The 14,029-nt window shown below is 42.7% G+C and overlaps 1 protein-coding gene across 2 annotated transcripts in view; it reads left to right on the top strand.

Moving 5' to 3' along the window:
- Window positions 1-14,029, top strand: part of LOC141095711 (tRNA-dihydrouridine(47) synthase [NAD(P)(+)]-like) — a 68,164-nt gene that overhangs the window by 25,741 nt on the left and 28,394 nt on the right. For both annotated transcript variants that reach the window (XM_073581958.1, XM_073581957.1), the window contains exons 3-6: window positions 395-659; window positions 6,815-7,366; window positions 8,134-8,175; window positions 8,521-8,673. In XM_073581958.1, the coding sequence (XP_073438059.1) occupies window positions 395-659; window positions 6,815-7,366; window positions 8,134-8,175; window positions 8,521-8,673 (1,012 nt within the window). The remainder of the gene's footprint in view (window positions 1-394; window positions 660-6,814; window positions 7,367-8,133; window positions 8,176-8,520; window positions 8,674-14,029) is intronic.

The following is a 14,029-nucleotide window of genomic DNA, read 5'->3' as shown; positions in this document are numbered from 1 at the left end:
AGGTGACCGGCATCATGCATTGCACTAAGATCGAAGGATCACCACTAGGCCAGGAGGTTAATATATATATTTTTTTTATTATTATTTTATACTATTAATAAAGAGTTGTCAAGTAGTGGACAACCCCTTTAAGCTTCTTTGTTATCACAGCAGGTCTGAAAATGAGCATAGTGATCCGATTAAGTGCGGATCGATTTGTATATAGCTGATTAACACTCGTTAATGGGCCTTTTGATTGGAGCGGCACTATACGTGCTCCACAGACATATAAACTGAAAAATGGACGTCTGATCGAGGCCTCAGGATTTGCAAAGGAGCGTTGTCTTTAGTATTTCAGACCTAATACTTGTTGCTTTAAGAATATTCTGAACGTCCTGTGCTTTTATTGCTGCAGGTATTTAACCACAAAGGACGCCTTCCACGCTCATATAGACGAAGATGGACCATTTGTTACTGAGGAGGACGACGAGGATGTGAATAGCAATGCCATGGACGAACCTCAAGCAAAAAAAATTAAATTGGGTGATGCTGTAGGAAATCGGGATGAGCAAAGAACGAAGGTTGAAGAGGACAAGAAGAGGGCGAGAGGTCAGAACAGGAGGCGTCATGGCAAATATTACGAGCTAGAGCAGGAGCGGCTGTGTCAATCTATCGTACAGGTATGGATGAGACTCCAAAAAATGGACACAAAAAGCAGCAAATGTCTAATGGAATTAACTTTTACATATGTAAATCAGAGACTTTCTGGGGTGAGGACAGGAGGTTTTTCAGAGTCCTGTGCAGAGCATAGTATACTAGAAATTGCAGAGGTGCGGCATGGAGATGCCTAGGTGGTAAGAGGGGTGTGGCAAGTCGACGCCTGGACGGGGAGATGCGGCAAAGCTGTTGTCAAGGAGAGGTGGCGGCAAGGCGACGCCGTTGTCGAGAGGTGGCGGCAAGGCGACGCCGTTGTCGAGGAGAGGTGGCGGCAAGGCGACGCCGTTGTCGAGGTGGCGGCAAGGCGACGCCGTTGTCGAGGTGGCGGCAAGGCGACGCCGTTGTCGAGGTGGCGGCAAGGTGACGCCGTTGTCGAGGTGGCGGCTAGGCGACGCCATTGTCGAGAGGTGGCGGAAAGGCGACGCCGTTGACAGGGAGGGGGGCGGCAAGGCGACGCCGTTGACAGGGAGAAGGGGCGGCAAGGCTACGCCGTCGACAGGGAGAAGGGGCGGCAAGGCTGTCTTCAAGAAGAGGTGGTGGCAAGGCGACATCGGGGCGAGGAGTGGGAGCCAAATGGTGATGCCGGGGCAACTTGTGCAAGGCAATGTGGAGTAATTACATAATTCCGAATGTTTGATAAAGGTCAACTGCTCCAGCATGTCAGAGAAAATTTACTTTAAACGACCAGCCGGGGACTATAGCTTTACATGAGACTGGTCCAGCACTGCCTCTCCCGTGGCTGGCTCTTCTCAGCGTTGCTAGAGATGATTGGACCTCTCTGTTGTAATGGATAATACTTCTCAGTCACCTGCATTGGTGCTGGCAAGAGCCGGCCAGATTCTGATTTATGCTGCTTGCAGTTTGAGCACCATTAACCCCTTACCTACAATGGACGTAATATTCCGTCCATGTGACCCTGGACCTAATTACCATGGATGGAATATTACGTCACAGCGATCAGCGGCGCCCACGTGGTGAGCGCCGCTGATCGCGGCCGGGTGTCAGCTGATTATCACAGCTGACACCCGGCACAATGTGTCAGGGGTGGTCACTGACCGCCCCCGACACATTAACCCCTTGCACACCGCTATCAAACACGATCGCACTGTACCGGGGGTTAAAGGGAAGCATCGGCAGGGAGGGGGCTCCCTCCGTGCTTCCCTGAGCCCCCCACAGCAGCGCAATGTGCAGCGCTGCTGCGGGGGGCTCTTTTCCTGTAGGTCCCCGGATCCAATATGGCGGTGGGGACCTCCGGGGGCCTGCAGGAAGCTGGCTTCCTCAGTGCCTGCAAAGCGCAGGCATGAGGAAGCCTTCTGGACTGCCTGTGACAGTGACAGATCAGCGATCTGTCACAGGACAGTTATGTCCCCCCCGGGACATTGTAATAAAGTTAAAAAAAAAAAGAAAAAAAAGTGTAAAAATAAATTAAAAAAAAAAAAAATATTCCCCAATAAATTCATTTTTTGGAAATTAAGAGAAAAAAAACAATAAAAGTACACATATTTGGTATCGCCGCGTCCGTAACGACCCGCCCTATAAAACTGTCCCAATAGTTAACCCCTTAAGCGAACCCCTTAAAAATAAAAATAAAAAACGAAGCAAAAAATAATAATTTATTATCATACCGCCGAACAAAAAGTGCAATAACGCACGATCAAAAAGATGCATATAAATATCCATGGTACCGCTGAAAACGTCATCTTGTCCCGCAAAAAACGAGCCGCCATACAGCATCATCAGCGAAAAAATAAAAAAGTTATAGCTCGCAGAATAAAGTGATGCAAAAATAATTATTTTTTTATATAAAATTGTCTTCATTGTATAAAAGCGCCAAAACATTAAAAAAAGACCTAAATGAGGTATCGCTGTAACCGTACTGACCCGAAGAATAAAACCGCCTTATAAATTTTACCGCACCCGGAACGGCGTAAACGCACCACCCAAAAGAAATTCAAACGCTGGTTTTTGTAAATTCTGCGTCCCAAAAAACAAAATAAAAAGCGATCAAAAAATGTCACGTGCCCGAAAATGGTACCAATAAAAACGTCAACTCATCCCGCAAAAAATAAGACCTCACATGACTCAGTGGGTCAAAATATGGAAAAATTATAGCTCTCAATATGTGGTGATGCAAAAACTATTCTTATAATAAAAAGGGTCTTTTAGCGTGTGACAGCTGCCAAACATAAAAACCGCCATATATAGTAAATCAAACCCCCCGTTATCACCCCCTTAGTTAGGGAAAAATAATAAAATTAAAAGAAAATGTATTTATTTCCATTTTCCCATTAGGGCTAGGGTTAGGGCACAGATTAGGGTTAGGGGTGTGTTGGGGTTAGGGTTGGAGTTATAATTGGGGGGGTTTCCACTGTTTGGGCACATCAGGGGCTCTCCAAATGCAACATGGCGTCTGATCTCAATTCCGGCCAATTCTGCGTTGACAAAGTCAAATGGTGCTCCTTCCAAACTCTGCCATTCGCCCAAACAGTGTTTTACCCCCACATATGGGGTATCAGCCTACTCAGGACAAATTGCAAAACAACTTTTCGGGTCCAATTTCTCCTGTTATCCTTAGGAAAATAAAAAATTGGGGGCAAAAATATCATTTTTGTGGAAAAAAATGATTTTTTTATTTTCACGCCCTGGCGTTTATAAACTTCTGTGAAGCACTTGGGGGTTCAAAGTGCTCACCACCAGGGCTGTGGAGTCGGTAAACCAAACCTGCGACTCCGACTCCGACTCCTCAATTTCCCTTTCACCGACTCCAACTCCGACTCCGACTCCCACACATATTGCTTATATTTAAGTGAAAAATTTATTGTAGTACAATGTGAACCTCAGACATTTAATCATTTTTATGATCCAATAATCAAGATATTTAGATAGAACAGAATATATATTGGTGTACTACCCGGTTTTCATTCTTTTTGGTACAGATACGATATGGATAGACAGATATGGATAGATAGAGCAGATTTCTAATCTGCTTTTGCTATTGAGTAACATTATCTATGAGCTCAAAAACCTTTCAGGTGATGCAGTTTTTTAAAAAGATGATCAACTTTTGCAGCTGAAAAACGTATCCTCAAAAAACACAGGAAAAACGCTGTGTGTGAATGTAGCCTTAGATCAGGAATAGAACAGCCATTTATAGGACATTTCATAACTTTCCCAAACTCCTATGAAAAAATATTCAGCACATCCTGCATTGAATTACTGTACCCAATTTATTATATATTTTAGGAGTCGGTCCATTTTATACCGACTCCAACTCCGACTCCGACTCCACCAAAATGAGCACCGACTCCGACTCCACGACTCCGACTCCGACTCCACAGCCCTGCTCACCACACATCTAGATAAGTTCCATGGGGGGTCTAGTTTCCAAAATGGGGTCACTTGTGGGGGGTTTCCACTGTTTAGGTACATCAGGGGCTCTCCAAAAGCAACATGACAGCCGCAGACCATTCCATCAAAGTCTGCATTCCAAAACGTCACTACTTCCCTTCCGAGCCCCGACATGTGCCCATACAGTAGTTTTCTCCCACATATGGGCAGGGCTGTGGAGTCGGTAAGCCAAACCTGCGACTCCGACTCCTCAATTTCCCTTACACCAACTCCACGACTCCGACTCCCACACATATTGCTTATATTTAAGTGAAAAATTTATTGTAGTACAATGTGAACCTCAGACATTTAATCATTTTTATGATCCAATAATCAAGATATTTAGATAGAACAGAATATATATTGGTGTACTACACGGTTTTCATTCTTTTTGGTACAGATACGATATGGATAGACAGATATGGATAAATGGATATATAGAGCAGATTTCTAATCTGCTTTTGCTGTTGAAAACATTATCTATGAGCTCAAAAACCTTTCAGGTGATGCAGTTTTTTAAAAAGCTGATCAGCTTTTGCAGCTGAAAAACGTATCCTCAAAAAACACAGGAAAAACGCTGTGTGTGAATGCGGCCTTAGATCAGGAATATAACAGCCATTTATAGGACATTTCATAACTTTCCCAAACTCCTATGAAAAAATATTCAGCACATCCTGCATTGAATTACTGTACCCAATTTATTATATATTTTAGGAGTCGGAGTCGGTCCATTTTATTCCGACTCCACCAAAATGAGCACCGACTCCACGACTCCGACTCCACAGCCCTGCATATGGGGTGTCAGCATACTCAGGACAAATTGGACAACAACTTTTGGGGTCCAATTTCTCCTTGTACCATTGGGAAAATAAAAAAGTTGGTGACTAAAAGATCATGTTTGTGGAAAAAATACGATTTTTTTATTTTCACGCCCAGGCATTATAAACTTCTGTGAAGCACTGGGGGGGTTCAAAGTTCTCACCACACATCTAGGTAAGTTCCTTGGGGGGTCTAGTTTCCAAAATGGTGTCATTTGTGGGGGGTTTCCACTGTTTTGGTACATCAGGGGCTTTCCAAACGCGACATGGTGTCCGATCTCAATTCCAGCGAAAAAGGTCAAATGGCGCTGCTTCCCTTCCGAGCTCTGCCATGCGCCCAAATAGTGGTTTACCCCCACATGTGGGGTATCAGCGTACTCAGGACAAATTGCACAATAACTTTTAGGGTCCTGTTACCCTTGGTAAAATGAAAATTGGGGGTGAAAAGATCATTTTTGTGGAAAAAATATGATTTTTTAACTGTACCGCTGTACATTATAAACTTCTGTGAAGCCCTTGTGGGTTCAAAGTTCTCACCACATATCTATATAAGTTCCTTGGGGGGTCTAGTTTCCAAAATGGGGTCACTTGTGGGGGGTTTCCACTGTTTAGGCACATCAGGGGCTCTCCAAACGCGACATGGCGTCCGATCTGAATTCCAGCCACTTTTGCATTGAAAAAGTCAAACGGCGCTCCTTCCCTTCTGAGGTCTGCCATGCGCCGAAACAGTGATTCCCCCCCACATATCAGGTATCAGCGTACTCAAGACAAATTGCACAATAAGGCTATGTGCACACGATGCAGATTTGCAGCGGTTCCGCAGCGGATTTTACCGCACAGAAACGTTGCATTTCTGCATTGTGATGTACTGTAGCCTTAAAATCAATGAAAAAAAAAAACTGCTGTGCAGAAGCTGCGGATTTTTCCGCGCGTTTTTCCCGCGGTACAAAATCCGCAGCATGTTACTTCTTTTGTGCGGTTTTCCATCTCCCCTGTCACCAAATCCGCAGGGGGAAAGCCGCACAAAAAACGCATGAAAACCGCATCAGAAATGGAAGAAATCCGCAGGAAAAATGCAGGTCATTTGACCTGCGGATTTCTTCCATTCTGCGCGGAAAAATCCACAAGGCCAAAAAGTACGTGTGCACTCAGCCTAACTTTTGCAGTCCAATTTCTCCTGTTACCCTTGGTAAAATAAAAAAAATTGAACCTGAAGTATTTTTTTTGTGAAAAAAATTTAAATGTTAATTTTTTTTTAAATATTCTAAAAATTCCTGTGACGCACCTAAAGGGTTAATAAATGTCTTGAATGTGGTTTTGAGCACCTTGAGGGGTGCAGTTTTTAGAATGGTGTCACTTTTGGGTATTTTATATCATATAGACCCCTCAAAGTGGCTTCAAATGTGATGTGGTCCATAAAAATAAAATGGTGTTGCAAAAATGAGAAATCGCTGGTCAATTTTTAACCCTTATAACTTCCTACCAAAAAAAAATTTTGGTTCCAAAATTGTGCTGATGTAAAGTAAACATGTGGGAAATGTTACTTATCAAGTTTTTTGTGTGCCGTATCTCTGTGATTTAAGGGCTTAAAAATTCAAATTTGGAATATTGCGAAATTTTAAAAATTTTTGCCAAATTTCCGTTTTTTTTCCACAAATAAACGCAAGTTATTTGAATGAAATGTTACCACTAACATGAAGTACAATATGTCACGAGAAAACAATGTCAGAATCACCGGGATCCATGGAAGCGTTCCAGAGTTATGACCTCATAAAGGTACAGTGGTCAGAATTGTAAAAATTGGCCCGGGAGTTAACGTGCAAACCACCCTTGGGGGTGAAGGGGTTAATAATCTGATGGGTCCCCTTAAATTTTCTGAACACCTGATTAATCAGTTTTCCTTTCACTCACAGGAATGCCCCAGGAAATGTTTCTTCGGTGACAAATGCAAATTTCTGCACAGCATTGAGAAATATATGTCAGGGAAGCCTGAAGATATCGGCCCCAAATGTTATCTGTACGAGACTTTCGGCAGATGCACCTACGGGGTCACCTGCCGTTTCGCCAAATCTCACTTGGGTGACAGTTTCCAAAATCTAATAAACCCGGAGCTGGTGGAACAACAGGAAGGAAAAGTGTTGGTGACGAACAATGTGTGCAAAGAGCTGCAGATCCAGCTGCGTAAGAAGAGGTTTTTATTTGAGAAGTCCGAGGGATACCTGAAACTTTTAAGCCAACCACGAAAAAACAGGAATGAAGAAAAGAAGGCTGTGGTCAAGGCCGAGTCCCAGGTGGGCACACCGGAGGACGCCACGTCTAAAGGAGGTGACCATGGTGTGTGTGCGGATCCTGCAGTGGGAGCAATGGGTCAAACTGACTCGACCGCCCAGGAGTCCACGCGGGTGACTATGGGAGCTGTGACAGATGAAGATATCATAAAACTCAGGCCATGTGAGAAAAAAACGGTGAGGACCTCAAAAATGAACTAGCTGATATTTAAATGCAATTGTGGTGGGATGTTGAATGTTTAGAGGGTCTGTCTGCACTTCATACTTTGGCTATGTATGATACCCAAAGCTTTCTACTACTTGCGTGGTTGAGAGAGAGCTGGCGATACTATTCACCACCATTATACGATGTGCCACTTCCAATGCAAAACGGCCCCTTCTTCATCTGATCAGAGGATCTGCTAGGCAGTCGGACCCCCACTAATCTTATATTAATGGCCTTTCTGGAAGAGCCAATGGTCTTCTTAGGATCGCTCCTTCCTCTTTATCGGTCACTTGGAGCACAAGCAAAAACGCTCTTTGTGATGATTTTCATACCTCGTTGTCGGCAGCACGTCGCCGTTTGTAAGCAGATGTCAGAATGTCATATAGGGACAGAACAATCACATTATGACCCCAATACAGTTTTGTCAGCCTGTAAAAGAGTCGTCTGATTTAAAAAAAATCCTTTAGATTGATGGTAACTTTCCGATCGATAGACTAAAAGTTTCCTTTTGTGAGACTCGCATAATTCTTCCGACCCGAAAGGAGTAAATGGAGCAGAAGTTGAACATGTGCACTGCCGCTCATCCTTCTCGGATTGCCATCGATCTCTAGGCTATAGCCTATTCTGTGAATAACTGATAACTTTGTTTCGTCGGAAAACCTTTTTCAAGTGCCAAAATTCCCTAAACCAAAGAAAATGAATAGCTGATCTATTTTCTTTTTTTTTTTTGTCTGTACAGATTGATTTTCGAGGCAAATTGTACCTTGCTCCACTAACGACGGTAAGAGTTGTCTTTCCATTATAGATCCACTCTATATTCGGACACATTAGATCACTTTGAAACTTATAACCCTAATCCAGCAAAGTGTATGAGTAGTTTTTACAAAATCTCATCTCCATCCTGCAGTTAACACATGTGGCCCATGTCTTCTCATAGCTGAGGGTTTGCACCAGTGGCTGCCTGTGTAGGCAATCCTCCGTGAGCCGCGTGCCCTGACAGCACCAGCATGTCTCCAGTGCTGATCGTGCCGCTCTGGAGTCCCGGGCCGTGCGCCCTCACATTGACTTGTCATGACCTCATACAGTTATTATGACTTTGAGTTTTCATTTTTTTTTTCCCTACAAGTGTGGGAATCTTCCATTTAGAAGAATATGCAAGCAGTATGGAGCGGATATCACGTGTGGAGAGATGGCCGTATGCACCAACCTCCTTCAAGGCCAGCCATCAGAATGGGCGCTGATGAAAAGGCATCATACCGAGGATCTATTCGGCGTTCAGGTTTGTGGTTGCCGCACCTCGCGTAGACGAGCCTCCAGTCTAGCTGATGTTTCGCCGGCTCAGGAACTGCACTCGCTACATAGATTATAGGGGGCCGACCGTGTTGTACAGTCAGCACCTGCCTCTAAAACCAGCAATCGGAGCTAGCTCTGATCGCTGTGGCTTAATCGTTTCGATGCCACTATTAAGGATGAGCGAATTGACTTGCAGCAGGCCGGACAGTATCCCGTCGACATCAGGCGAGCTTCCGACTACTTGCCTGCATTCCCATGTCTCTTCTGAGTTGTCAACCCGGCGTGATGTCATGTGTGAGGCACAACACAGGGTGCTTTCAATCAATTCCCTCATCTCCAGCAGATATCAATCTCTGACAACCGCCTTTAAATGGTTGCAATCTAAGGCGTTGATGGGTCCCCACGATCACACCGCCATCTTTGTATTCCCATGAAGCTCAGTCTGTGACCGTTAATTTTATTTGTCCTTAGAGGACCTAAAAAAATATGTTGGAATACTTGTTAAACAATTAAGCTTTTACATAAGTTTAAATTACACTACCCCTTTCTTTTCCCAATTTGAAAATAGAGAGATTTCAAAAACTAAAATCTTCAGTGTCTGTAAAGAGCAACTTTTACTGACGCTCTGAATGTTTTTTTTTTTTTAATCTCTTCATTTTCAAAATGGGAAAAGAAAGGAGGAGTGTAATTTAAACTTATGTAAAAGCTTAATTGTTTAACAAGTATTATAACATTTTTTATTATATTGGTTATAGCAAATATATAATCAGAAAATGGATTTTTATTCCGGTGTCGCAATTTTCCCATCGGCTACTTTGGCTTTTTTAAGCTTTAACGTCCTGTAGTTTCAGGAAATACATGTACATTAGCCACAATAAATCAGACTCCGACCATATCTTTTGTATTGTATTATATTAATGAGCGTGTGTGCAAAGGTCATTGTAAAGGGAGGAGGAGAAGGTGAGCTGTGACATCACCTATTGTGAATATTGGATTCTGTGTTATCTACTGTATATAGAGGTGTTATCACTCATTGTACAGGAGGAGGAGGTGAGCTGTGACGTCATCTATTGTTAATGGTGGATCCTGTGTTATCTACTGTATATAGAGGTGTTGTCAGTCATTGTACAGGAGGAGTAAATAAAAGAAACAAACCAGGGCGCATCCACTGTGTAAAACCTTTAAAGCACAATTGTAATAGTGAGGCAAGGAGAGACTCACTTGATAGGGTTGTGAAACTTCAGTCACAACACCTACAAATGTGTGAAACAGCTGCTGCAGTCGGCACAGGGTCCAAGGACTTGTAATTGAAGATGGCTATAAGGTGCAATGATACACTGCGCTGCTGTAGGTATAATTCAAGGAGCATTATTGGTGCCTACGCGTTTCCTGAGCTGTCCCAGCTCACTTCATCAGTGCATGATACAAGCATGTAATGCAGGAGTTCATATACAATCCAAAGTGGAAAAAAAAAAAAAAAGGGGCAGGACAAGTAACTGCCACATCAGCAAGGCAATGGTATAAAACACATTAAAATAATTGTATTTTAATAGAATATATTAAAACCACATATAATAAGAATATATACTCAAGAACAACAAAAAAAAAAAAAAAAAATAATTCTTTTGAAATAGACACGGGGGATCACGGGGTCAAATAAAAAGGTAGGTAGAACCATCCTCACGGAGTCTAGAACCCAGTTCCAAAGTTAAGAGTGTATGGTGTTTTAATCCACATGACTATGGTGACTAGTGAGGAATAGGGTATGATTTTTCGGATCAATGTTGAGATCAATCTATTCTCTTCCAGAATAAAGAGTAAATGCAAATAGACGTACCCTGAGTTATGGAATAAAGTGCAGTAGTGATTTAATATTATAAATATTAAATCATAAAAACATAATATAAAGGGGGGGGTTGTAGTATTTCAAAGAGGCACTAAAATGGCGCTAACACGAGCTTCAAGAAAGTGTCAGAAGCTTGAAGAGAATACTATAGTTAAAAGAAAAAGCTTTCTGTGTGAAACCAATGTGTGGAATGGAAGGATAAAACAAGATGGTCAGGCTAAATATCCCAATGGAAGGTTCAGTATGCATGGGAGGCAGGGACAAAAAACACCAAAAAACAAAATGGCCTTTTAAAAAAAGACATCAGAAACAATATTTAGTCCAAAGGGTTCCAAAGATTTTAATTTGTAAATCCAGTACACCTCTTTCCTATTAAGTGTCTGGATTCGGTTTGGTGTATTGTCTGGTATCTGTTCAATGGGGTAAATAGTCAGTTTCTTGATGTTACAACCATGTATAAGGTCAAAGTGACGTGACAGACCATGCTTCTGAAAGCCAATTTTAATATAATGCCGGTGGGAATTTAGCCGACAATGAAGTGGCTGGGTGGTACGTCCGACATAAATTTTGGGACAAGTGCATGTAATGATATAGATGACAAGTGAGGACAGACAAGTGAGGTGGTATTTGATGGGGAATTTTTCTTGAGTGATGGGATGTGAGAAAGTGATAGTCTGATGTGCAATATTGTGACAGCAACTACATTTAGAGTGATGACATTTATAGATGCCAGGGGATAAGAAATTGTTCTGCTTGTGAGATGGAATAGTGAGCTTGCAGGGTTCCAGTGTGTTTTTTAAGATCTAGCATTACTCCTAAACTTCCTGTCAAACCCACTATGTCTGAACTCATTGAGTCTAATTTCAATTCACTGAGCACAATGCCTCTTGAAATTGCCACTACACAAAAGACACCAATACCTAGTACCACCGATATGGTGAACATCATTAATGAAAGGAGAAAATCTTCCTCCTTTCCTTTGCCTTTTTTCAATCCCCCTTGTTCCCACTCCCCTACTACCACTTCTCTCATTGATTTTGATCCACCAGATATCCAAGAACTCTTGGAATTATCTATTCACCCCACCTCACCGAATTCAGTGATGGAAACACCTTCTCCAGCTCTACTGCTGAAAACTCTGGACCTATCATTATAGATAACTCTGGAGCCGGCACCTCTGCACCAGTATCCTTTCTGCCTGCAGCCATTAATAATAATAATAATCTTTATTTTTATATAGCGCTAACATATTCCGCAGCGCTTTACAGTTTGCACACATTATCATCATCACTGTCCCCGATGGGGCTCACAATCTAAATTCCCTAGCAGTATGTCTTTGGAATGTGGGAGGAAACCCACGCAAACACGGGGAGAACATACAAACTCCTTGCAGATGTTGTCCTTGGTGGGATTCGAACCCAGGACTCCAGCGCTGCAAGGCTGCAGCGCTAACCACTGTGCCATTAAAACTCCTCGAGATACCACTCTAAAAAACTCTGACATTACCCATTTTTTTTTTCAAAAGTACAGTTAAAAAGAAAACATCTTATAGAGGATGCTGTTATGAATGAGTCACCGGAGGAGGAAAAAACAAAAATACAAGCTAAGTCCAGAAAACCGGAGAGGTTGGTAACTAGCGGATTGCAGACCCCTGAGCCTACTCACACAACTAACAGTAGCCGTGGGGTGTTCCTACGGTGGTCGGTCCAAGACACCTCGTTCACAGCCGGAGAACTAAATAAACCTAAAGAAAGAAAGGGGAAATCTAAACTGCCCCAGAGCAGACCCCAAAGCAATAGACAGCCCCCAACATGTATTGACGGTGAAAACAGATGAAAACACAGACAGAAAGACAGGCAGAGCAAACGATGGGGCCCTCACTAACTAGATAGGACAGGAAAGAAAAGCAACTGTCTGCAATCACGCAAAAACCCTGCCAAAAATAATGTCCAACACGTCTGATAGAAAAGGCCCTGAAGTCACTAGACTTCAAAATCACTATATCAGCACTCAGGTATATTCTGAAAACAGAGCAAAGAGATCATGTCAGACTAACTTAATTTCCTTCTATGACGGAATCACTGATTGGGTGGATCAAGGAAATGCTGTAGATATAGTATATCTTGACTTCAGCAAAGCATTTGACAAAGTATCTAAGTATCTCATACAATCCTTATTGAAAAAATGACTAAGTATGGAATGGACAAGGCAACTGTTAGGTGGATTCATAACTGGCTTAGTGATCGGACCCAAAGAGTGGACGTAAATGGCTGCACATCCAGTTGGAAGAATGTCTCAAGTGGGGTACCACAGGGCTCTGTCCTGGGCCCTGTATTGTTCAACATCTTTATCAATGATTTAGATGAAGGAATTGAGGGTAAACTGATTAAATTTGCTGATGACACAAAGCTAGGAGGGGTAGCTAATACTAGAGAAGAGAGAGAGAGGATTCAAAAAGATATAAATAAACTGGAGAAGTGGGCAGCAACTAACAGAATGGTTTTTAACAGGGAAAAATGCAAAGTACTACATCTGGGCAATAAAAATGAAAAAACCATATACAGAATGGGAGGAATAGGGCTAAGCAACAGCACATGTGAAAAAGACTTGGGTATACTAATAGATCACAGACTGAATATGAGTCAACAGTGTGATGCAGCAGCAAAAAAAGGCAAATGCAATTCTAGGATGTATTAACAGAAGCATACAGTCCAGATCACGTGAAGTCATTATTTCCCTCTACTCCTCTTTGGTCAGACCTCATCTGGAATATTGTGTCCAGTTTTGGGCACCACATTTTAAAAAAGACATCAACAAACTGGAGCAAGTTCAGAAAAGAGCGACCAGAATGGTGACCGGTCTGCAAACCCTGTCTTATGAGGAAAGGTTGCAGGATTTGGGAATGTTTAGTTTGCAAAAGAGAAGACTGAGAGGAGACTTAATAGCTGTCTACAAATATCTAAAGGGCTGTCACATTGTGGAAGGATCAACTTTATTCTCATTTGCACAAGGAAAGACTAGAAGCAATGGGATGAAACTTAATGGGGAGAAGACACAGATTAGATATTAGAAAAAACTTTTTGACAGAGTGATCAATGAGTGGAACAAGCTGCCACGAGAAGTGGTGAGTTCTCCTTCAATGGAAGTCTTCAAACAGAGGCTGGACAGACATCTGACTGGGATGATTTAGCGAATCCTGCTTTGAGCAGGGGGTTGGACCAGATGGCCCAGGAGGTCCCTTCCAACTCTACGATTCTATGATTCTAACTGATCAGAGACAAAAAAGGAGTTCAGCCCAGTCCCAGCCAGGGCTGGCTGAACACAAACACTAAGTAAACCAGACAAAATCTCACGGAACAATAGCAGAGCAAAAACTTAGCTTTAGTAGACAGGACTAAACTGGAGGACAGAGCTCAGAGCAGAGAGGATCACAGCAACCCAGCAGGGCGTCGACGGCCTTATATCCACTCAGAGATTCCGGATGTCCAATCACACT

This window comes from Dendrobates tinctorius, unplaced genomic scaffold, assembly GCF_039654945.1.
Source record: "Dendrobates tinctorius isolate UK_male_01 unplaced genomic scaffold, ASM3965494v1 ptg000070l, whole genome shotgun sequence".
Taxonomy (NCBI): domain Eukaryota; kingdom Metazoa; phylum Chordata; class Amphibia; order Anura; family Dendrobatidae; genus Dendrobates; species Dendrobates tinctorius.
The sequence above is the reverse complement of the archived record's forward strand: the minus strand, read 5'-3'. Positions and strand labels throughout refer to the sequence as shown.